Source organism: Lissotriton vulgaris, chromosome 7 (genome assembly GCF_964263255.1).
Source record: "Lissotriton vulgaris chromosome 7, aLisVul1.2, whole genome shotgun sequence".
NCBI lineage: Eukaryota > Metazoa > Chordata > Amphibia > Caudata > Salamandridae > Lissotriton > Lissotriton vulgaris.
In genome coordinates, this window is record NC_141695.1 from 1,623,495,613 (window position 1) to 1,623,521,890 (window position 26,278).

Sequence of the window (26,278 nt, forward strand, 5' to 3'; positions counted from 1 at the left end):
GTTTTCACAGAATGTAAGAAAGTGAGAAATTGAAAGATTCTTTTTCTGCTAATTGTTTATTTTTAAATAATACAGCAATGGTCAGGCATGTTATAAAAGCTAAGAACACAGTGTGAGAGGTAGAGAGGGACTTCGTACCAGAGAACTGGGTCCGAAGCCATACTGAATTGTCTCGCCTCTGTCTTGATGAAGGCTAACGGAGACACACATAGCGTTCATTCTGCATGTTTATCTGTCTTCTGTCTGTCGATGCAGATGAGAATAGCACACCCTGCTTTTATACTTTAACAATTTTTCTTTATTTGCAGTAATCCTAAAATATTTTTGAGCCAGTCACCACAGTGGTACTAATATGAAGTGTTTGTTACAGATACCTGGCTTTTGTGAAAATGGATTTGGCACCAGTTTACCACATGTGGACGGATATGTAAACTGCGATGTGCTGGTTGGATACAAAGCTGTGTATCGAGTCAGCTTTGCAATGGCAATATTCTTCTTTCTTTTTGCTATACTGATGCTAAACGTCAAAAGCAGCAAGGACCCACGCGCTCCAGTGCACAATGGGTATGTATAGTGGACATTGTGGTTTCATTGGAATGCATACAGTTATGGTTGGTTCTTTACACACAAATAATTGCACATCATTTAAATAAAAAAAAACAAATATGGTTTAGTAGAGATACTCCCTGACATCACTGTTGGGGCTTGGCGGTGAGGGAAGGTCTCATTTCAGTGGTATTCTCCACACACCACTTTTATTTATAAAAACTAGTTGTTTGCTGCTTGCATCTACATTTTGTGGTTTCCATTGCTGCCCTGCCCCTTGCAATTGGGACACATTTAATACTGGTGAGGGTAATGGCATACCTGCTGGAGGTATCCTAAATCGTCAAAGAGCATTGGCTCGCCCATTATTATCTATGACTGTAAAATCAAGAAATACTCGTACATCCGTTAATCCCACCTTCTATGATTTTTTGTTTTTAAATCCTATATGTGTCAGCTGATATATCTTTCTTTTCTGTTGCTCGGCATTGACATCACTGAAAAGTCTTGAATCAGATGTCCCTCTTTGGTCTTTGAGTTAAAATAGTATTTACGTTTTAGATCTCATTTCATTTCAAAAAATCTTTATTTCGATCACAGATCATAAAAGAGACATAACATTTATACACAATTTAAAAACGGATTAAACACTGTGTGATCCAATGGTAAAACTTTATAAAACAAGAGGTATTGTAAGAATAGAATATAACTTTCAGGGAGGCTATTATACAAGTCTATTGACCACTCGGCTTCGAGTGAACCACATGGCAGTTAAAAATTTCGAGAGGGCAAAAACTACAATGGGAGAGAGATCTGACTTTAAAACTCTATAAGCAGGTTGAAAGGATCTCAATTTGACATAAACTTCAATACTAGGTCTTACCACGTTAAATCATTGTCAAGAAAATATATTCCTTTCTTGGCCACAGATAGTCCGTTTACGTGATAAAAGTGTTCAACATTTTTGACTTGACTAAGAAAGGAAGTTCCACATCCTGAATGTATCAACCCCTATCAGGCTGTTAACATGCAGATCGACATGCAGACAGACATTTTACCTGTCCAGACAATGGGATGGCTATTATTTTAATAATTGCAAATTAAATTCTGACGATTGATGCAAGGGTGGCCACTGAGGAAGGTTCAGATTATTTTAGTCCAGCGTCCTTTTATTGCTGACCTATTTTTAAAGATTGCGGATTTCAAAGTATGAACACTTATTCTTTTCATTGTCTCTTTGAAACTCCAGATCAGCAGTACTAGATTCCAGTACATACACAGAACAGTGCTCTGGTGTAAGCCAAGGCAAAACAGCATTTAGCGTTATAGAATAGAAAACATTGTGGGATAGGTGTTTGTGTAGTGTATTTTGCAATCATCCCGGATTGGCGATGAGATGTAATGCCAGCTACACTGTTCACTGGGCATTTGGAAATGGGGCTTAAGGCTGCCTGCAGAACATGGCTATTACTTGGTCACAAGCCAGGACCTTGAGATCAACCAAGTTATACTATCCAGCAACAAAAATTCAGACAATAAAAATGTGTGGGCAAAACTTTTCTTTGCAGGACCAAACCTAAATGGTTCTGAATGTATGAGAAAGTTCTTGTAAGCACACCGAAGTAAGACAGTTTAGACACTTACAGGTACATGCATCATTGGAGCCATTTGCGATTCCTTAATTGCGAAAATTAAGGAATCGCAATTAAGGAATCGCAATTGGCAATGCATCAAAAAATCGCAAATTTATTAGCGATTCCTTATTTTTCCTTAATTGCGATTCACATTTTGCGAATCGCAATTAAGGAAAACGTTCCCATTGATTCCTTTGGGCCAAAAGGCCCATAGGAATCAATGGGAAGACATTAACATTTTGTGATTTTCATTTTATTGATGACTAAGTTATGAATCAAAGTGCTAGTAGAGGGAAAAATGAGGGCTAAAATGCACTCCATGATTTCTGTTGTCACCAGGGAAGGATATCTCATAGAGATATACATCCGCAGATTACTTAGACGTTTGAATTTCCCAGGAGTCAGACTGGATCCGGATGATTTTTCTTTGAGCAATAATACCCTTGCACGCCGGGAGGTGGTGTGGGTCTGCTCCGCGTCCATGTCGGAAGTGACGTCCGCATCACCTATATACGTGCCACCTTAGCGTCCGTTTTTTTCTTTCCGTGCCAGTCAAGCACTGATCTGTGAAGAGAGCTACCCTCTCTCACTTTTTAACATGATTTTTTAAACTGTTTGTCGACCCCTTTTTGGTGTGTAGGAGTCATGTGGAGAGACTTCAGTTTTCAAGCCGTTCGGCGCCTGGCACTGTGAGATATCTGTGACAGACCTGCTTTTGGTTTGTGAGGACTGGAGCGCAACAATGACTCCAACTACCAGGCCATGGCTCTGAATGTTTTGAGGTAGCGGTGCCTAAAGCTGTTTGTGGCCTGGCAGTTGATACCGGGTTAACGTCTCCTTGGCGGACACGGTCCCAATTGAGATGAAGGTCTGGGCACTGTTCCAGGAGTCCCAAATCCTCCTCATCCCACTCGAAATCGTCAGGTCATTCAGGTAAGAGGCACAAAAATACTACGCTTGCTGCCTGTCCATCGGTCGACGTGATAGAGGAGCCTTGGCGGTCAAGACCTCATTCTCTGGAACCTGCGCCTGGGTCAGCTCTGCGCCTACCCACTTTTCCGGGAATGACCCCTGCTCAAATTAAAGATTTTAATGAGGCCATGCACCTCATTTTGAGAATCATGACCCCTTCGGCTCGCCTTAGGGCCCCATGACGTCAGAGGGGGGCCATCTGGTTCTGCCCCGGTGGCTCGGGCGCCAATGTCCCTCATGGATCCGGACTGGCGCTGTTCGTGCCGTTGTGACCTAACCTGGCACCGACCCCCCCCCCCCCCCCTCTGATGCTCCCGACACCTCCGGCACTCACTGGTGGCATCAACCCCATTCTGATTCCAGATGACCCAGAGCCGGTACTGTATCAACTGACAGTTGGGACAAGAAAACGGAGCAAGAAAACTTTTTCTGTCGCCAGTCTTGCATTGCGGTCAGTGAACACCCCATGCTTATTGGGCTGTTAATCCCCCATCTGTGGGAAGTGGTTGCGCAAGTGCTGCCACAGGTTCCAGAGGAGGCCCGGGCCATCCTTTCCCAAACATTGTCAGATGGGGAGATGCATCTTCAGTCTGCCTTTCGCCCCTTATGTGGGTATGGAAGGGGCTTCCAGCCACGCCAGCCATGTCCCAGCCACCAAGCTGTGCATGTTCCACAACCCTTGCGCGGCCAAGGGTGCGGTTTTTTAGGACTACGTGGGTCAGGCGGCCAGAGCTCCAGTCAAGCCACAACCCTCACACTTCAGCTGCTAAAATCTTAGTCTTGCTCTGCCAGGCCATGGGCATCCAGTTGGTGGCAGGATCAGCCATCGCCTCCGCCACTGACAAACAATTACATTGGACAGGGGGATCCTTAAAACAGTCCGAAGGGGCTACTCCTTCCCCTTCGAGACCACCTCTCCCTCCATGCCTCCATCCTACAACCAGCTGATGGAGGATCATTTAATTTTGCTTCAGGAGGAAGTCTTGACTGACTTGGCAAAATGAGCCATAGAGAGGCTTCTGGCGTTAGAAGTAACATGTGGTTGTTATTCCTGCTAATTTCTGGTTCTGAAAAACAGCAATGACATTCATCCCATCCTAGACCTACGAGCCCTCGGCTACTGCTTCAAAAACGAAAAATGTAAATCCGATAGAGCCATGTAGCTGCAGATTCCTTACCTTTGAACTTTCAGGCATCTGGCTGGATCCGGAAGATTTTTGATAGCAGTAGCCCTGCGTGCTGGTCAGTTATTTTCTTTCTGCGCCAGCCAGTGCAGATCCGTTGATGAGAACTAAATCTTGTAATTTGTTTAGATTTTTGTTCGACTTTTTGTTGACTCCTTTTGGTGTGTAGGAATGTCTAATAAGAAGACCTTGGGGTTCAAACTTTGCGGCGCCTGTCACTGCGCCATATCGATTACGGACCCCCACCTTGTATGCTCGGGTGCCTGGAGGCTTTGAGGGAGTGGTCCCTGAAGCGGCCGCGTACGGCGCCACTGAGGTCTCATCGCCTATCTTGTTCCCGCCCGAGAGGAAGGCCTGAGCACTGCTCTGGAGGGTCGAAGTCCTCATCTTTGAGGTCATCACTGTCAGGTAATAGGCACCATAAAAAACACAAGAAGATGAAGCGTGCTTAGACTTCGTCCCATCCGTCACGTGACGGGACAGAGGAACCTCGGCGTTCTGTGGAGCAGGTGCTTGGGTTGGCTAAACATTTCCGTGAGTGACCCCCACCCAGCTAAAGGCGTTCTATGATGCCATGTATGTCATATTTGGGTGGCCTGGAGCACCTTTGGGCCCCACATGTTCTGATGAAGGAGATCCCGTGGGTTCCACGCCCCCGGCCTCCTATTGGACCTGTCCACGGGTCCAGACCGACGCAGGTCGTATCCCAAGGGCTGATGCTGAGGTCCTTGGTGTCGCGGGCACCTCTGCAATCGTCATTCCGGATCACACAGTAGTGGTCAGGCGTCCACCGACGCCGAGACTGCCACCGATGGAGCTGAACGGCTCTATGCCGTTCAACCTGACCTATTCTGAAAGGTTAGGAATGGATGAGGAGGATTAGGAGGGGTAGAAGGATCCCTTAGAAATCCAGCAACCTCTAAATCTGGACTGGTATGAGGACATAGGTGATGCCAGTAAACTGGACACCTCTCCAGATTCTGGCATGCTGTCTCCCCCTAACCTTGCTACGGAGGAGGGGGCTTCATTTGCAATGGTGGTGCATAGGGCTGCGGAAATCCTGGACCTGCAGCTTCCTACGGTGGCAGTCCAGACTTACATCTTGACAGAGGCCCTGCAGCCTAGGGTCTTCTCTTCAGAACTCTTGCTGCCTTTCAACAAGGCCTTGAAGGATGTTGTTCTGGGCAACCGGCCCAAACCCAGGACAGGGGCTCCTGTGAACAGAACGATTGCCCGTTGCCATTGCCCTGCACTGGGCAACCTACCCATCCTACTCCACAAAGCCTGATGGTCCAAGCTTCTACTTTCCGTGGTGCGTTCCCTTCTCCATCCCCAGAAAGGGAATCCAAAAGGCTGGAAACCTGCAGTAAGAAGATCTTTTCTTATGCCAACCTGGCATTGCAGTCTGGGAATACCGCATGCCTTTTGACCAGTTATTCCCATTTGATATGGGATACGGTTGCGCAGGTGCTGCCCAGAGTCTCCTAGAAGGACCGGATTCTGCTCTACCAAGCTATTTCTAACTGGAGAAATGGAGCAAAGTTTGCCATGTGCTGTGGTTTGGACACAACAGACTCGCTAGGCAGAGTGATTCCGTCCACGGTGGCAATACGGTGCCACGCCTGGTAGAGGACGTCTGGATTTTCATGTGCTGTCCAAGCTAATCTTATGGACATGCCCTTTGATGACTTCCTTCTCTTCAGAGACCAAGCTGATGCAGTGCTTGAGTGTTTTAAGGCTACTGCCAATTCCTAAGGCCTCACCACGTCATCCCGGCCTGTGTCTGCTTTTCACTCCTTTCGTAGCTACGGAAGGGGTTCCCAACTGCACCAATCCTATTCAAGCCAGATTGTCCACAAGCTCAGGAACCTCTCTGGGGCCGTGGATGCGGTTCACCCTAACCCCAAGGATCGGGTGGCCAGAAGTTGTGCCACACCACACTCCCCTCCTCCACCGCAAAACCTTCCTAGTCCGATCCCCCGAGAACATGCACGGCCAATTGGTGGCAGGATAGGCCATCACCTCACCACTGGTGGGACATCAGCTCGGACAGGTGGATGTTCCAAATAGTCTGAAAGGAGTAGCCCTACTCTTTTCCCATCGAGACTACCACTCCATCCATGCCTCCAACTTACAATCGGCTGACAGAGGATCACCTTGCCCTACTCCGCAAGGAAGTCACAACTCTCTTGGCCAAGGGAGCTGGAGAGAGGGTAACTGGGGCAGAAATAGGCTGTGGTTGTTACTCCTCCTATTTTCTGGTTCCAAAGAAGGACAGAGGCTATCCTCGACCTCGGAGCCCTCAACTACTACCTCAAAAAGGAGAAATTCAAGATGCTCACCCTCGCTCAGGCCATGTCTACCGTGGACCCGGGAAACTGGATGGTAGCGTTGGACCTGCAGGACTCCTATTTCCATATCCCCGTCCTGCCTGCCCATTGCCACTATCTGCGGTTTAAGGTGGGCCTCAAGCCATTTCAGTTTGCCGTGCTCCCCTTTGGCCTTACCAGTGTCCCTCGGGTTTTCACAAAGGTGATGGCGGTAATCGCAGCCCAACTGCGAAGGTCAGGGGTGCCAGTCTTCCCCTATCTCAACGACTGGTTGTTGAAGGTGGGCTCATCCCAAGCAGTCGTCTCCCACCTCCGGTCTACAGCGAACCTCCTGCACTCCTCTGGGGTTCACTATTAACATGCCGAAGTCACACCTGACTCCCTCTCCGATGCTCCCTTTCATCCGAGAAATTCTAACACAGTGCATTTTTGGACTGAGCCTCCTGAGCAGCGGGTCCAGGATATACAGGTTATGATACTGATGTTTCATCCTCTATCCTGAATTTCGGTGAGGATGATTCTGAGGCTGTTGGCCTCATGACATCTTGCATGGCCTGCATCCTGCTTGTTGACTTTGCAAGAGGGCACATGTGGTCTCTACAGTGGGACCTGAAGTTCCAATGCGCACAGCATCAGGGAAATCTAACTGAACTTGTTCAGATATCCGAGGGCACTGTGAAAGAACTGCAGTGGTGGCTAACAAACCGGGATTGGGTCAGATCCCTCTCCCTTCCCCACCCATATCTCACAGTAGTGATGGATGCATCTCTTCTGGGATGGGGGCCATCTGGGGGAGGTGGAGATCAGAGGACTATGGTTTCTGGCGGAAACCAGGCTCCATATCAACCTGTTGGAGCTTTGGCGATCCGATTGGCACTGAAAGTCTTTTAACCATCCATCAAGGGAAGGCTAGTTCAGGTTTTCACAGACAACACTACCACCATGTGGTGCTGCAACAAGCAGGGCGGTGTGGGGTCGTGGACCCTCTTTCAAGAAGCCCTGTGTCTCTAAACTTGGCAGGAACAACAGGACATCTGTCCGGTTCTCTGAATGCCAGAGCAGACAAACTCAGCCGCCAGTCCCTTGCGGATCACGAGTGACGTCTCCCTCTGGAGGTAGTATAAGGACTCTTTCAGCAGGGTTAGTGCCTTGGTTAGATCTGTTCGCCCCCGATGAGAATGCACAATGTCAGCAGTTTTATGCTTTGGAGTTACCAAGGCAGATTTCGCTATGGCGAAGCTTTTCGTCACAAGTGGAGCTCAGGCCTCCTGTATGCCTTTCTGCCCATACCACTCCTGCCCAGAGTGCTCAAGAAGATCAGGAGTGAACGGGCACAAGTGGTTCTTGTGGCCCTGGACTGGGTAAAGGAGAGCCTGATATCCCAAACTTCTGGTAATTAGCAATGATCCTCCGATCAGGCTGTCCCTTCGGGAGGATCTTCTGTTGCAGCAACAGGGAAGGTTCCTTCACTCGAACATGTCCACTCTCCGCCTCCTTGCGTGGAGATTGAGGGGCAATAGTTGACAGCCTTTGACCTTCCTCCCAAAGTTATTCTGGCAGCCAGGCGTCCCTCCACGAAGTCGGTGTACGCCTGCCGGTGGAGCAAATTTTGTAAATATTGTACAGAACGGTCTGTTGACCCCTTGTCTGCCTCTCTGTCAGATATCCTTCTATTCGTTCTTTCTTTGGCCCCGCAGGGCTCTGCTCTGGGCACTCTGAAGAGCTTCATTTCAACCCTATCTGCTTTTCTCTGGCTACCAGATCAGCCATCACTCGTTGTCTCCTTTTGTGCAGAGATTTTTGAAGGGGTTAAACCACTTGTTTTATCCTTCTCATTTTATTATGCCCCAGTGTGACCTTAATTTGGTCCTTACCTTCTTGATGTGTGCAACATTTAAGCCTCTGCACAGTTGTCCCCTCCGGCTGCTCACTATCAAAACAGCCTTTTTAGTGGCAATAACATCTGCCAGGAGGGTAAGCGAACTTCAGGTACTGTCACCCAAGCATCCTTTACACACACAATAACCCTAATATTAAAAAGGGGAGGGAACAAGAGGCTATTGGGCAGTGAGGGTGAGCTGGCCTCCAAGTGACATGTAACACACAATAAGAAACTACCCTGACTCTGTGTCCGACTCTTTAAGGATGCTCCTACGATCTGTCCTCGTTGCTTCCCGGCTGGACTCAGCGGGGAAGCTACGAGGACAGATCGAAGGAGCATCACGAGGGACGCACCTTGAGGCAAGTGTGACTGTAGGGGTCCAATTCCGCCCTTCCCATGGGACATTTCTACCCCTAATCCAGAGTTTTGAAGTCTCACAGTAGAGTTTGACAAAGGTCAACCTACTTAAGTGGATTTATCTTAGTCTTTTAGAGACTAGATAGGACCCCATTTTCTCTCCTGATGAATGCTATGGAACCTCCTGGACGAGACGCCAGACACATGTTGACGACACTGATGGGAATGGGGTACTAAACCCCCTAGCCCCCTCTCTCAATTTTAATATTGAGCAAATTTTGCACAATTTACTTTTTCATGTAGCTCACTCACTTTCCTAGCACGGGCCACCACTTAGTTGTAGAAGTGCCTCCCTGTCTCCAGGTGAAGGCCTGCTCTTTATCAAACACGGCTTTTAATGAGCGAGGACTGCTGATGATGAAGCATGACACCTGGTGGTGTATGAGGACAGTCCTTACAATTTTTTGAGATGCCCAACACCACAAAAGTAATTGGCATAGTGTGCCTCTATCTTCCTTAAAGAATCCGACACCTAGCCAGGGTAGTTTCTGTTGTGTGTTATCCAAGCATCCTTACCTGACCATCTTCAGGACAAAGTAGTGCCCTGCACTAGGGCATTTCTGCCTAAGGTTGTAACACCTTTCCATCTGGGACAGTTCGTTACCCCTCCCACTTTCTATGTACCGCCACATCTTTCGAAGGATTAGAAGCATCTCCACCATATGGACCCAAAAAGACCGTTCTCGTTCTACCTTGATCGCACAAACAAGTTCCGGGTGGATGACCAACTCTTTGTCGGGTACGCGGGAGCAAAGAAGGGGCGTGCTGTCCAGAAAAGGACCATTTATCGCAGGGTCATACCCTGCATGAAAATGTTACTCCTTAGCAAAGAAACAGCCTCCTGAAGGCCTTAAGGCCCATTCCACTAGTGGTAACGCAGCCACCATGGACCTCCAGTGTGGTGTTCCAATTGCTGATATCTGCCAAGCTGCCAAGTAGGCATCTCTGCACATGTTCGCCAGACACTCAGGTTCTCTGGGAGTGCCTGTTTGGCCACTCTGTCTTGCAAGATTTATTGGTTTAAAGCTTTTCATCAGACTCACCTCCTGGGAAGGTATTGCTTGGGTATCTCTTGAAAGGTAGGGAATCTGTGGCTAGATGTCTCTATCAGATTGACAAGTTACTTATCTTCAGTAACACCTTATCTGGTAGCGACATGATTTAGCCGCAGATTCCTTACGGACTCACCCATCCTCCCCGCTTTGTGGATTGGTTTTAGTGTCAGGGCTGTTCCCCTCCATGGCCCTAGTTGCTTTTAACACACCATAGTCATTCACTTCAAGGCTCCGCTCGTCTTACGTGGAAAGTTGTGAAAAGTACGTACGGCTGCGAGCCAGGGTGGCACCTATATAGACGACGTGGATGTCACAACGATGAAACCGATGCCTATGGTGTCACGCAGAGTCGACCGACACCACCTACCTGCACACAGGGGTACTGCTATCAAAAATCTTCCGACTCCAGCTTGACAGCTGGAAGTTCAAAGGTAAGGAATCTGCGGCTAGATCATGTCTCTATCAGATAAGGCATTACCGAAGGTAAGTAACTTGTCCAATTCTCACACTAGCTCAGGTCCTGTCTTACCTGGGCCCTGGAGACAGGAAGGTAGTGTTGGACTTGCAGAACGCTTATCTTTTACATTCCTGTTCTGCCTACCCATCGGACAGTGTACGGTAAGACACAAGCATTCGCTGGGGTTCACTATTAACGTGACAAAACCAAACCTAACACCCTCTCAGACGCTCCCTTTCATTCTAGCCATTCTTGACACAGTGCAGTTTGGGCTTATCCTCCCAAGCTGCGAGTCCAAGACATTCAATATGTGGGTTCTGCAGTGGGACCTGAAGTTCCTGTAGGCAAAGCACTAGGGGAAGCTCTCTGACATGGTCTAGATCTTGAAGGGAACTGAACGAGACCTGCAGTGGTGGCTAACGAACCGTGATTGGGACAGAGGCAGACCCCACTCCCTTCCCCAACCTGATCTCACAGTAGTGACAGAAGCTGCACTTAAGGGATGGGACAGACATCTAGGAGAGGGGGAGGTCAGAGGACTCTGGTCTCCGGCAGAATACGGACTCCACATCAACATAATGGAGCTCTGAGCAACCGGATTGGCATTGCAAGTCTTTCTACCTTCCATCAAAGGAAGGCTAGTTCAAGTGTTCACAGACAACACTACTGCCATGTGGTACTGCAACAAACACGGCAAACTAGAGTTGTGGACTCTTTGTCAAGAGGCCCTGCCTCTCTGGACATACCTGGAACAGCAGGGCATATCCCTGGTGGTTAAACATCAGGCGCCAGGGCAGACTAACTTGGATGTCGATGCCTAGTGGATCATGAATGGCATCTCCCTCTGGAGGTGGCATAAGGTCTCTTTCAGCAGCAGGGAGAGCCTTGGTTAGATCTGTTCTCTTCTGCAGAAAACATGCAATGTCAGCAGTTTTGCATTCTGGAGTTTCCAAAGCTGCTCTAGCTCAGAGACACTCTTTGTCTCGAGTGGAACTCAGGCCTCCTGTACGCCTTTCCGTCCATACCACTCCTGTCCAGAGTTCTCAAGAAGATCAGGAACGAATGGGCCCAAGTCATCCTTGCGGCTCCGGACTGGGCATGGAGAGTTCTGGTACCCGAGCTTCTTCAAATGAGCATCGATCCTCTGATCAGGTTGCCACTTCAGGGGGATCTTCTATTGCAGCAGCAGGGAAGTGTCCTCCACCCGAACCTGTCAACTCTATGCATTCTTGCGTGGAGATTGAGCTGTGGCAGTTGTTAACCACATGGCTGCTGCGGGGATTTTTGCCCTGTGCTGGAATTTCACTGATGCCATTTATTCATGACGAGCTCAGCTCGTCATCAGCACACGACACCCGTGGGTGATGACGAGCTGAGCTCGTCATCAGCAGCGAAAGGGTTAAGTTACCCATTACATAGATTCCTCAAAGGCCTTGTACATATGTTTCCACCTTCCCCCTTCATTATGCCTCAGTAGGATCTTAATTTGGTTCTCATCTTCCTCATGTGTGCTCCTTTCGAGTCCCTACATAATCGCCCCCTTCGGCTGCTCACTTTAAAAACAGCCCTTTTGGTGGTAGTCACCTCAGCCAGGAGGGTGAGCGAGCTGCAGGCCCCATCGTCCAAGCCTCCCTTTTTGACACTATTCACTGACAAACTTGTGCTTTGCACCAAGGATCCGTCCCGAAAGTGGTAACAACTTTTCATATGGGACAATCTGTCTCCTTGCCCACTTTCTACGCTCCTCCACATCCTGCTAAGGAAGAGGAGCGACTTCACACTCTGGACCCAGAGAGAGCGTTGTTCTACCATGACCGCACAAAAGAGTTTCGGGTGAACGACCAACTCTTCATGGGGTCTCTAGGTGCGAAGAAAGGTCGGGCAGTGCAGCCAAGGACAATCTCACATTGGGTCATTCTCTGCATCAAGATTTGCTACTCGTGGTGAAAAAACTGCCTCCTGAATGCTTAAAAGCTCGATCCACCAGAGCTAAATCTGCGACCATATCGTTAGCATGTGGAGTACTAGTCCTGGACATCTGCCAGGCAGCAATGTGGTATCCCTGCACACGTTCACCAAACACAACTGCTTGGACATTCCGGTCTGTATGGCCGGGCACTTAGCCCGTTTGGTCCTGCAGGACTTCTTAGTTTTTAATTTGTCTGCATCCCTCCATTGGGTTTTCGAAGGTAAGGATTCTGTGGCTAGATGTCTCTATCTGATGGACAAGTTACTTACCTTGGATAATGCCTTATCTGTTAGAGACATGATCTATACACAGATTCTTTACCAACCCACCCATACTCCCCGCAAAGGGGACAAGTTTCTAACATCAAGATTGTTCCCTTTCAGGGCTCTAGTTTTATAACACACTAGCAGCCCGCCCCGACGTTGTCCGGGAGCAATTAGGCTTCAGGGCCCCCTCCCGCCCCGCTTTTGTAACCTGCAGACGTCACTTTTTCCTCCTGTAATTTACTTTCGTGTCCCGTTCCGGCCTGGCCCGTCCCGTCCCCCGCCCGGCCCGTCCCGTCCCCCGCCCGGCCCGTCCCGTCCCCCGCCTGCCCCTACATGAGTGCCCTTACCTCCGCCGACGCTGCTCCCGCCTGTCCGCTCGCACCACCGCTCCTCCCCTGCGCCATGTCCGCCGCTCCTCCTCCGCCGCTGGTCCTCTGCTCCTGACGTCACCGCTCCTCCCCCGCGCCATGTCCGCCGCTCCTCGGACACCGCTCCTCCCCGTACTCCTAACGTGACCACGCACGTCGCGGCCGGCGCTACTTTTGAGGGACTACTTTTTTTTTTTTAATCTAAAATTTTAAATAACGTTTATTTTTTCTATTTATGTAGCCTATAACCATCTACACACCCTGCCGATTTCAACGGTGTATCGGGTGTGTAGATTGGCGCAGTGGTTCCCGAGTTTACCCGCCTCAAAGCCTGAAAGTTTCTGCTTTATTATAGTAGTATAGATAAATATCAGTACTCTTCATGGCTTCGTGCTTTTGGCGTGGAAAGTCGTAAAAAGTAACTGACGTCCTCGCGCTGAGGTGTCGGCTATGTAGTTAACGCGGATGTCACTTTTGGCTCAGAAGACGCTGACAATATCCAAACAACGCCACTTACTGGTATGCAGGGGTACTCCTCGAACAAGAAACTTCCGGATCCAGTCTGACGCCTGGGAAATTCAAAGGTAAGGAATCTGCGGCTAGATGTCTCTACCAGAGAAGGCGTTACTGAAGGTAAGTAACTTGTTCATTAACCCTGAGAAATAATATTGGAGAGTGATTGTTGTTGGGGACTATAACTAAAAGAATGTACACAATTTTTGGATTTGCGTCAGTTGAGGTTAATGCATTGTTAAGGTAATCTGTACTGAATTGCGTGAAGGCAAGTTTGGTATTTGTTGTTGGATATCTGTGGTGAGGAAAGGCAAGGAAATGGTGATTTATCTGTCTTTGACTAGAAAAAGCCAAAGGTAGTTCAGTGTGTTTTTGAGGAGACAAGAGCATCCCAAATGAGGATATCTCTGATATCCTCTGGTAGAGTAGAGGGCTTTCGTCTTCAGGTTCACTGTGACATGCAGCAGGAACGGTCCACTATCTTAGACGCGAAGCAGTCATTTCTATAGAAAGGAACAGTTTGGTCATAGAAGATCACTTGGTGGATAGATGTTTGTGGTAGGCTGTAATAACGTAGAGGGAAAGAAATGCTACTTTTTATGCCAAACTCAGCAGAAATTGTATTGTCTTTTTATGCTAGCAATGGCTAGTAATACCACTGATATTGCTGAGCAATGTAACCAGCCTTATTTTATTTGATAATGGTAAAGATTATCTTGAAGTCTAATCCTCAAAAGATTATTCTTTAAATTGTGTAGAGCCTTCACTTGATGAAACTTCTACATACATCATATGAGGCCAAGTTCCTGTACACATTTGATACAATGAAGACTATGATCATGCACAATGTTTGACTTCTGGTTTTTTTTTAATTCATTTTTAATAGGTTTTGGTTCTTCAAAATAGCTATCATAATTGGAGTCATGGTGGGAGCTTTCTACATTCCAGAAGGACCTTTCACAAGAGGTATTTTGTTGTGTGCTTTTCTTGGATAAATGTCATGTCTCCCATTTCCATATCTTTATTCTTCACTTGCAATTTGAATAAGAATTAAAAGATAAGTGTTCTGTTTAATTAACAGAGTTAGTATTTACACAGTACTTTATTAACAAAGCATCTTAAATATGTGATTAAAAGATGCGTGTGAAATGGTGCAATCACAAAACTTCTATTTTTTACCTAGCATGGTTTGCCATTGGAACTAGTGGAGCCTTCTGCTTCATTCTTATCCAGTTGGTCCTGTTGGTGGACTTTGCACATTCTTGGAATGAATCTTGGGTTGATCGAATGGAAGACGGCAACTCAAAGTGTTGGTATGCTGGTAAGTTCATTTCCGCAGTTATTTAAGCAATATGTAAGCTGCAAGAGAAAACACTAAACCCCATAAGTAAATTTTCTACAGTAAGAAAGACGTGCCTGTTTCAAACCAATGTATCAACAAGCTGTTTCAGATCACAAGCTGTTTGCACTGATTGCTGCATACTCAACTTCCAGCTCCTACGAGAATGACTCTTTTGTGGCTGTAGAATGGGAAAACCACCACTCAAAGTTTGCCCTTAATGTCATACAAGGTTGCCACAATGCACTAATTGACATGAGTTATGTAATCTATGCCTGATTTGTGGTTTGCAACGAAAAAAGCTTTTCGGTGCTCAACATTTCAAGTGCAGATGGACTGTGCATAAAAGTTGTGATCATGGGTGGGCATAAAACAGCACCATGCATTAGAAAGGGCTAGATAAAATAACTTTGGGGTCACATGAGGACATTGGTGCTGATGAAGATTTGACAATGCAACAAGAAGGAAGTTACCATCCAGATCTGCCATTAATGAATTGGTGTAGTTATTTGGCCCCTGAGTTCATAGATTTGGGTTTACCTTTCCTTGACAGTGCTGTGTACGAGTATTCTTGAGAAAGCTCAGCTCCCTACAACACAGTTGTGCTATGTGACAACATGGAAATGCTTTGGGGAACAAAGCACTGTAGTTCCCCTTATGTTTTCCTATAATAATGCAGGACTAGCCTTTACTTCAATTGATCATCATTTGTTGCCAATAGCCACCTATTTAAAAAACAGGCAATCTATTTTAGCTTAGAAAATTCCATTGCATTTCTCATAGCAGTTCCTTCCTTGCACAAAGTTAGTGAACTCGAAGTGCTGTCAGCAAAAAAATCTTTCATTCAAGTACACAAAGACATGTTAGTTGGATGTACATATCCATGGTTCCTTCCGAAGGTTGTTTCACCTTTTCACGTCAATCAGCAATGTCAGAGCTCTCGCAAAGCTAGAGCAAACATGAATTCTGCTCCCAGCTAGCAGGAACTCTGAAAATGCTCCTGCCAGCTGAGAGACGACTTTAGATCTGTTTCCCTGCTGCAGTGATGCAGGCGGGAAATACATTGTGATATACCTCCTGCACACAGGGATCGGGATTTTCAGCTGCTCCTTATGGGCAGGAGTAACTGGCTCCTGCTGGATGCGAGGAGCCGGATGGGACTGCAGGGAGCTTGGAGGCGCCGCTGCCTCCAAACAGGATATGGTGAGTGGCCTGGATGGGCACGAGTTACTTGAGCTATTTTATATATATATATATCCATATCCACAAATAGTTGCCTTTTTCGATCTATAAATAACACACTGAGGCCCATAATAGCTCCTTAGTGAGTTTTTATTCGGGTAGAATTTGCCGAATAAAAAACTCACTAAGGAGCGATTGTGGGCCTCAGCGTGCTGTTTATAGATTGAAAAAGACAACTGTTTGTGGATATATCGGGGGTGGCGAACCCTGCTGTGGCCCACCGTGATTAAGTAGGCGCTGGTCTCTTTCTCGACGATTTTGTGGATATATATATATTCAATCCAAACACAAGTTCTCTTCATGAAACTTGACACCGCAAATCCAGTTGCTTTTAGATTTTTATTCAACAAATGATTTAGACAGGATCCCCTGCCTTGCTCACACAATGAGCTCCACCACTTTCCTCTCTTTGTTCAGAGAGCGGGTCACATGATGTGATAAACATAGAAGACAGACTTCAGTAACACATTCAAATACATTTTTGTATACTTGAACAACATCCATTTACAAATGCAGCAGTTTGTTGCACAATCTTAGCTTCCATTCAAACTCTTATCAATTAATATCTCTAGTTAAACGTCAGTAATGAAATACAAATTTTGCTTTTCTTGTTCCATTCCTTATTTTTAACTTTTCATTTCCTTCGTTTTTTTATTATTAATACATTTTCTGTTTTTGTCTAAAACAAAAAAGTTACCTTCATGCTACTCAACATTTAGACCTGTGTTGAGACAATTCTTACACAAAACCATAATTTATACTTTTTATCTAATGGAAGGAGGGTCGGTAGTGCATGTGATTTTATCCTTTAGAGATGAACATGCATATCTTCCTCTGAGTGAAGGCCATGGGGAATCTTAGTATCCAACATTATTATATAATGGGATTCAAGTTGTCTCAATGTCACCTTGCGATTACCCCAACGTCTGCTTTTCGGGACTGAGTCTAAAACAAAATAGAAGAGTTCATTGGAATTCCCTCCTTGGACCTCGTTGATTTGCCTGGCCACAGGGCATGTCCTATCTTGCTTTTTCACCCCCCTCAAATGCTGGAGGATCCTCACGTGCACCATGTGTATCATGCTGCCCACATAAAATTTGGAGCATGTGCACTGGAGAATATATACTACATGGAAACTCCTACAATTAAAAATACGAGGGATTTTCCAAGGTTTCTGCAACAATGGCGATTTAATTTCCTTCTTGTTGATGCCATGTTGACAATCCTTATATTTAGACATTTGTAGAAACCTGGGTTTGCTTTGAGCCACCCTCTGTTTCCACCACCTCAGGACTACTCACTACCAGTTGTTGCCTCATAGATTTCGCCCTTCTAAAGGTTAGGAGCGTCTACGTGAGACTAAGCTGCCTAGCATGGGATCTTTTCTCACTAGATGCCAATGCCTATTCATACAATCTCTCACCTTTGCATGATAGGCATTGTATCCTGTTATCATTCTAATTTCATCCTTCTTGCTGACAGCGTGTCTGTCTCCTGAAATCTCTGAGAACAGGATTGATTCTCTTGGGATTCCCTCCACCTTTTTTAAGTCCTGGTTTAAAACTTGTTTACTGTATCCTCTCTCCGTAAATCTTTGAGTCAGTTCTGCCTGGGCTTCTTTTAGGGAGGATAACTCGCCACAATTCCTCTTTATATGAAAGTGTACTGCGTATGGTATGCTGTATTTCAGCTTTTGTGGATGAAAGCTATCCAAGGGTAAAATAGAATGTGTATGTGTGTGTGTATATGTATTATATGTATTATATGTATATGTATATATATATATATATATATATATATATATATTAGGTATATAGACGACCTATTCCTAGTCTGGAAAGGGACAGAGGCAAGTGCTCTGAACGTCATTAAGAAATTACAAACTAACAACCTCAATTTGAAGTTCACAAGTAACATCAGAGCCACCTCACTTAATTTCCTAGACTCACTATATTTGTTAAGAATGGGAGACTCCATTCGAACTTATATTGGAAACCCACAGCAGGAAACACGCTGCTCCACGCAGAAAGTTTCCATCCTACTAGCTTAGTTAGAAGCATACCATATGGTGAGAGCCTAAGGGCCATCCGAAATTGTAGTGATCAAGAGAACCTGGAGCAAGAACTTAAAATCTTAAACACTTGCTTAAGAGTCAGAGGTTATACCCAAGAAAACATCAGTAGTTGTATTAAAAAGGCAAAAAAGTGCAGTAGAGAAGACATTCTGTTCAACCAAACCAAACCCCAAGGTAAAAAGAAAACAGAGTCCAAGCAGGTCAGAATGATCACCACGTACAACAAACAACATAAAGAAGTGAGAAAGATCCTAAATAGACACTGGCATCTGATTGCCAATGATCCCATTCTTCAAGATCTTGTCCAAAAGAGACCAGCTATCACATTTAGTAAAGCTAGGTCTTTCAAACAGATGCTTGTCTCCAATTTGCTGCCCCCAAAACAAAAGCCAAAAGGAGGTGCTGCAAATTGGATAAAAAAGAAACCAGGGTTCATAAAATGTACAAAGTGTAAGGCCTGTAAGTTAGGGGTTAACATGCAAACATATGCAGTTGGCCTCTCCAAAAGAGTAAAACAAATTAGAGGCTTTTTTAACTGCAAGACAGATTATGCCGTTTACGTACTTCAGTGCCCATGTGGTCTGAGGTACGTGGGCAGCACAATTCATCCAGTGCATGCTAGAATTTTGCAGCACATGAGAGCCATCCGTAACGCTGACAAAACATACCCAGTGGCTCGACATTTCGAAGCAAAACATGACAAAAATGAAACAGGGCTCTGCTATTTTGTAATTGACTGTGTTCCAAAGAATGTTAGAGGCGGAGACAGACTAAAGAAATTAAGGCGCCTCAAATCAAGGTACATTTTGGAGCTCAATTCGAAGGCCCCGGGAGGACTTAATTTAGAAGAAGATCTGAGCACGCACTTGTAGTATGAGTAGTAAGGGCTGGTCCCAAGAGACTATTGTAATCATGTAAGAAAATGCAGAAAATGTAGAGAAAGCTGCAAAACCTCATTTGTAACTGTTTTATGTTTAAGTTTGCACTATCATGTCTGAGCACTATGTCTACACAACCAATGGGTATTCTACTGGGAGAAGGGTTTGAAAGAGTGGCTAACTGTCGCCCACTGGGGCAATACGTGATATAAACTGGTCTGGAAAGATGGTTAAAACCAACATCTGGCGTGTAGAGGCAGCACCCGCCCACTTGGGCTAGATCAGGCTACCAGCTAACATGCAGGTGCGCTACTCGCATATTAGCGCTAATAATTCATCAAATAAGTTGTATTGAAGCGGAGAAAAAAACTCTCCACTGCTTCGATCGCACTTGTTGGTTTATGCCCTGTCACATAACTAAGTGATAGGATCGCAGCGCCTGCATGAGAGTTGATATTCGTAAAACGTTGATAATTTGAAACGTTATTATTCCATGCTCTTCCACGCAATTGTAAGGATATTTAATCACTTGTGATTCCAGCAGTTTTGTAACAAAAGCCAATGCATGTGTTATTTACTTGTAAAAACTACAAGTCTTTTCTCACTCTCTTTCACCCAGTAGTTTTTGGTCACATGATTGTATTTGTTGCACACTGGTTAAAATGGCGATTGTAATGAATTGAAGCTTCGGTGAACAAGCCTGCTGGTCAGGCGAAACGCGTCCGAGGGCTGACTGAAAATAAATTTCTTTGGCCAACACACAGTCTCATCAACTTGTGGTTTTACTACTTGAGAGGTGGAGTGTTGTAAAGACCCGACTTCGGAGGTCTTTTTTTCGACGAGACACCCGCTGTTCTGGCAGGCGGCAGCTACATTCTAAAGTGCGGAGGAGTTGAAGCTGCACAAACTGCCGCCCCCCCCCCGAAACTGGATTGAGGAGGAGATCCCTCCGAAAGAAGCAAGGAGCAAGCCTGCCGCCGGCGGGAGTGACGGGTGTCGGAGGACTTGCGCTACGAGCAACGGTTGGCAGGTAGGAGACGTCCAGAGTTTCGGGAAGCGGGGGAGCCAGGGTACACCTAGAGACTTGAAGCATTGTCTTAAAGCACCTGGCGGTTGCTGGTCAGGAATGACGGTTCCGTGTCTATTTCCTAATTAATATGTCAGCCCAAGAACTTCAGGAGCGAGAGGAAGCTGCTCTCTCCATTTTCGACGATACAGGCGCAGCAAGCGCCAAACCGGCAATACGAGAAACAATTTCAAAAACACCTGATGTAACGGCAAGACTCAAGAGGCCAGAGAAACTTAAACGTGGAGAACTGTCGAAATGGTGGGAACAAAAATCCCTTCAACGTTATTTGGAAGTCAAGAGGATCCCCCGTGGCTTAAGGATTATGGTGGCGCCTACTTACGAAGAACCCGATCCCAACATGTTACGAGAATGGGTGAACAATAATCATGACTCATCCTGTAAAATGCTAGCAATCCTTATCAAATATGCCGAGTCCGATAGGGAGAAGATGCTAATTGAAATCGATCAAATCCAGCTTATGTTGGAGAAAGAGCCTGATCAGGAATCGATAAACAAGTTCAAGAAAGATATGAAGGAACGTCTTAACAAACTTGAACTAACGATAAAGGAAAGAAAAGCGCAAAAATGTCTGAGGGATAAGCGGGACTATGAACGGGGGCAAATATACACCTTTGCCAAGAAATTTGATACTATGCGCAAACAACGAATGAACCCTAAAGCCATCAGAACTGATCCCCAATCAGACCAGAGTAGCCTCCTCAGCTCAGAGGTAGATACAGATCTGGAGGAAGGACAAAGTAGATTGAATAAACAAGCGATTCCATCTGTGATAGACGAGTTCGCTTTTTTAGAAGAGGAGAGGAGATTCAACCTCAGACCCATGCGGAGAGTCAACTATGGCGGCAAACCAAAAGGAAGAGGCAGAGGAGCAGGAGGCGCAAAAGGAGAAAACAAAACCAACGTTGCGCCAGGCAAGGCCAACAAATAAATGTTGGTATGGAAGTTGAAAACGAAAAGGATACAACAATAATGAACTTACCAAACATCACCCTCACAACAAAAGAGGAAAAAATCTTGAAACTGGGCCTCTCTTTTTGCCCACCAGCAGACTTCAATTATGTGGACACACGAGTCGACACGTATACATTTGTAAGAAACCTCAAGCTTAAAAAGTTTTTTGCCTTGAATAAACACCACAAAAAATCTACGCCGAATATTCTCCATGATGATCAAAACATTAACAATAACCTATCGGTGGCCGATATGGACCTTCTACTCAACCTACAAAGTATCGACTCTCCAGCCCCCAGTGAGATGGATGAACTTTCTCAAGGTGCAAGCTACAATGCCGGAGAAACCTGTGAAGCAACAAGCAGTCAAGCGAGGATGATTGCAAAGGAGCAGGATGTCAACATCAATAAAACTGTATCCACAGACTGTAGACCAAGCTCGAAATTTACTCCATTGAGCTTACGTCACACAGTTGATATTTTTCATGAACTGGTTGTTAATGATTTAAAAAAATCTAGAAAAGTGCACAAGTGTACAACATAAAAATTTCACGCAGCAAGAAAAAGAGTATTCAGCGTTAATTACTAAACTGAAATCTGATCATAACTGTATAGTAAGAAATGCTGATAAAGGGGGAAATGTCGTTCTCTGGGATAGAGAGCAATACCTAAATGAGGCATATAAACAACTGAATAACCGCTGTAACTATGCTAAAATTACAGAAGCAGCCAGGAATAACCAATTTGAGCTATATAACAACCAATTACAGGAATGGTACAGACAGAGCCTTATTTCCCTTGAAGAACTGAAATTCTTGAAAATTGTTAACTCTGTCACACCAGTGTTTTACCTTATTCCTAAGGTACATAAGAGTGCAGTTAATCCCACAGGGCGCCCAATTATCTCTGCAATAGGGGGGGCGCTAGAAACTACACCCAAGTACATTGACTCATTCCTGTGCCCCTTAGTGAAACAACTCTCCTCAATTATCCAAGACTCCAGTGATTTCCTATGAAAAATCTATGATTTACCATGGGAGGAAGACCTTTTGCTGGTGACTATTGACGTCACAACGTTGTACTCCAGCATCAGGCATGAAGATGGCCTTCGAACTATTAAACATTTCCTGAAAGAGCGTTCAATTATTCTGTGGCTCCATACTCAAATGTTACTAACTATGGTATCGGTTTGTCTTAACAACAACTACTTTCTTTTCGATACCACCCTATATAAGCAGATCTGTGGAACCGCTATGGGCACCTACTTCGCCCCCAGCTATGCTAATTTGCATATGGGCTGGTGGGAGGAGCAGGTGGTCCTAGCGGAATTCCAGAAGGAATGGGAAGACAACATTCTCCATTGGAGTAGGTATATAGACGACCTATTCCTAGCCTGGAAAGGGACAGAGGCAAGTGCACAGAACCTAATAAAAAAATTACAAACTAACAACCTCAATTTGAAGTTCACAAGTAACATCAGTGCCACCTCACTTAATTTCCTAGACCTCACTATATTTGTTAAGAATGGGAGACTCCATTCGAACTTATATAGGAAACCCACAGCGGGAAACACTCTGCTTCACGCAGCAAGTTTCCATCCTACTAGCTTAGTTAGAAGCATACCGTATGGTGAAAGCCTAAGGGCCATCCGAAATTGTAGTGATCAAGAGAACCTGGAGCAAGAACTTAAAATCTTAAACACTCGCTTCAGAGCCAGAGGTTATACCCAAGAAAACATCAGTAGTTGTATTAAAAAGGCAAAAAAGTGCAGTAGAGAAGACATTTTGTTCAACCAAACCAAACCCCAAGGTAAAAAGAAAACCGAGTCCAAGCAGGTCAGAATGATCACCACGTACAACAAACAACATAAAAAAGTGAGCAAGATCCAAAATAGATACTGGCATCTGATTGCCAATGATCCCATTCTTCAATATCTTGTCCAAAAGAGACCAGCTATCACATTTAGGAAAGCTAGGTCTTTTAAACAGATGCTTGTCTCCAATATGCTGCCCCCAAAACAAAAGCCAAAAGGAGGTGCTGCAAATTGGTTAAAAAAGAAACCAAAAAAGAAACCAGGGTTCATAAAATGTACAAAGTGTAAGGCCTGTAAGTTAGGGATTAACATGCAAACATATGCAGTTGGCCTCTCCAAAAGAGTAAAACAAATTAGAGGCTTTTTTAACTGCAAGACAGATTATGCCGTTTACGTACTTCAATGCCCATGTGGTCTGAGGTACGTGGGCAGCACAATTCATCCAGTTCATGTTAGAATTTTGCAGCACATGAGAGACATCCGTAACGCTGACAAAACATACCCGGTGGCTCGACATTTCGAAGCAAAACATGACAAAAATGAAGCAGGGCTCTGCTATTTTGTAATTGATTGTGTTCCAAAGAATGTTAGAGGCGGAGACAGACTAAAGAAATTAAGGCGCCTCGAATCAAGGTACATTTTGGAGCTCAATTCGAAGTCCCCGGGAGGGCTTAATTTAGAAGAAGATCTGAGCATGCACTTGTAGTATGAGTAGTAAGGGCTGGTCCCAATAGACTATTGTAATCATGTAAGAAAATGCAGAAAATATAGAGAAAGCAGCAAAACCTAATTTTTAACTGTTTTATGTTTAAGTTTGCACTATCATGTCTGAGCACTATGTCTACACAACCAATTGGTATTCTACTGGGAGAAGGGTTTGAAAGAGTGGCTAACTGTCGCCCACTGGGGCAATACGTGATATAAACTGGTCTGGAAAGATGGTGAAAACCAACATCTGGCGTGTAGAGGCAGCACCCGCCCACTTGGGCTAGATCAGGCTACCAGCTAACATGCAGGTGCGCTACTCTCATATTAGCGCTAATAATTCATCAATAAAGTTGTATTGAAACGGAGAAAAAAACTCTCCACTGCTTCGATCGCACTTGTTGGTTTATGCCCTGTCACATAACTAAGTGATAGGATCGCAGCGCCTGCATGAGAGTTGATATTCGTAAAACGTTGATAATTTGAAACGTTAATATACCATGCCCTTCCTCGCAATTGTAAAGATATTTAATCACTTGTGATTTCAGCAGTTTTGTAACAAAAGCCAATGCATGTGTTATTTACTTGTAAAAAATACGAGTCTTTTCTCACTCTCTTTCACCCAGTAGTTTTTGGTCACATGATTGTACTTGTTGCACACTGGTTAAAATGGCGATTGTAATGAATTGAAGCTTCGGTGAACAAGCCTGCTGGTCAGGCGAAACACGTCCGAGGGCTGACTGAAAATAAATTTCTTTGGCCAGCACACAATCTTGTCAACTGTGTCTATATATATATTCGTGTGAACAAGAGCACGTGGATGCTCGAAACGCGTCGCTCGTGAAAGGTTGAAATAAAACTCTTACCTTTAGAAATTTTCTTCTCCAGTAGCTCTGAACAGCACCACACTTTTTACATTTTGAACGCTGTCTTTTCTACGTTTAGCTTATGGCGACTCAAATGCTGTACAGACAGCTCATGTTTCTAGAAAGGAAGGGTGGTCCAAAGGAGAATCCAAGGCTATATCAGTCTTCACGTAGTTTTTTGTAAGAGAGACACACTCAAAAAAACTCTGGACCTCTGGAGTTTTAAACAGTAAAGTCTTTAGGGGGATAGTGAGTGTGTTTACAGCAGTTTTTTGTGTTATTAGGCTGAATCCTTACTCATATAGATTGAGTCAAGAGTCCATTTTTGTGTAGAAAAAGGATCTTTATTGAATCCAGTAAAAACATGAACAGCCGACACGTGTTTCGTCCCCTATGGCGATTCGCGCCAGGGCTTTTTCAAGGCTATTTACATTTCAGTTTGCTCATTGCAGTTCTTCATCATTATTGTACTGGTATCCAACACACATCCGGTTTTTCAAAAATATAAATTTGTGAGGGGAAATCCCTGAGTTTCGTAGTCGGGAACCTGTAGGTCGTTCATTTCGCTTTCGCTCATGTACCTGATCATTCTGAACTTGCACAGCCTAGCCCCCGATTAGCCTTAGCCATTTGAAAGTGATCTAACAGTTGTATGAGTGTGTCTCAAACACTAATAAATAAAATCACTTTGCAGTATTGCTTGTTTAGGCAGCAACGCAACAAGAGGGTCTGAACTGCAAGGAAGCATAATCTTCATTTAAACTATACATACTCAAAGAAGAATGGGAATCTTCCAAGTCAGTATTATGTGATATATATAATCCCCATTGTTTCTTGTTTGTATTCTTTAACAGTGCATTGCTGAATGTTGCTGTGGAACAGAAACAGAATGTGCACATGAAATTTGTCATCATAGATCACATGGTTGAATATGTAGAAATTTATATTGTGCAGTGGAAGTTAGTCGTCAGTGAATTGAGAGCATTTTTTTGTGGACAACGACATGACCACCAACTTCCTACAAAAACTGCACCACACAAGTTTATGTGCTTTCCATCACTGGTAACTTTGCTCACACTATGGTCCTGCCACAATATGTCCGTGCACTATTACTTGCAATGGTTGGCAGGTACCACGCATAGTAGCCTACCCTGTAATGCTGGACACCTTATCTTTCCTTCCAATTCTCCAGTTTTGTCTTTTTTCAGCCTTCCAGGCCTGTTTCCATAGTCATTTAGGGATTGTGGACCATGAATTCCTCTATCTTATTGATCCATGTATTCCTCCTATCTCAAACTTGCATGTGATATCTGACCTATTTCTCTTCAGGGTTGCCTTATCTTTTAGATAAATGTGTAGATTCGTGTGGTGGTCTGTTTGAGTTTTTTGTTGAAAACGAATAGTTGATTGGGGTAGCACTTTAGAATATTGAAGGATGAAAGAAAACAAAATGAACCCACAATTTGTGACACTGTGTTAATTGTCATACTTTGTTTTGTTTCAGCACTTCTCTCTGCAACCGCTTTGAACTACATTTTATCTGGAATCGCTGTTGTGCTTTTCTACGTCTTCTACACAAAGCCTGAGGGATGCATTGAGAACAAGTTCTTCATCAGTTTTAATATGATCTTGTGCATAGCAGTGTCTATTGTCTCCATCTTACCAAAAATACAGGTACTGTGTTTATAAAAGTCTTTTTATTGTTTTCACATTTGTTTAATCTCTCTT

General features: G+C 44.9%; 1 protein-coding gene across 1 annotated transcript in view; it reads left to right on the top strand.

Annotated features, from left to right (window-relative positions):
• Window positions 1-26,278, top strand: part of SERINC3 (serine incorporator 3) — a 117,237-nt gene that overhangs the window by 65,435 nt on the left and 25,524 nt on the right. The window contains exons 3-6 of the mRNA XM_086932557.1: window positions 371-564; window positions 14,480-14,559; window positions 14,777-14,914; window positions 26,055-26,224. Of these exons, the coding sequence (XP_086788683.1) occupies window positions 371-564; window positions 14,480-14,559; window positions 14,777-14,914; window positions 26,055-26,224 (582 nt within the window). The remainder of the gene's footprint in view (window positions 1-370; window positions 565-14,479; window positions 14,560-14,776; window positions 14,915-26,054; window positions 26,225-26,278) is intronic.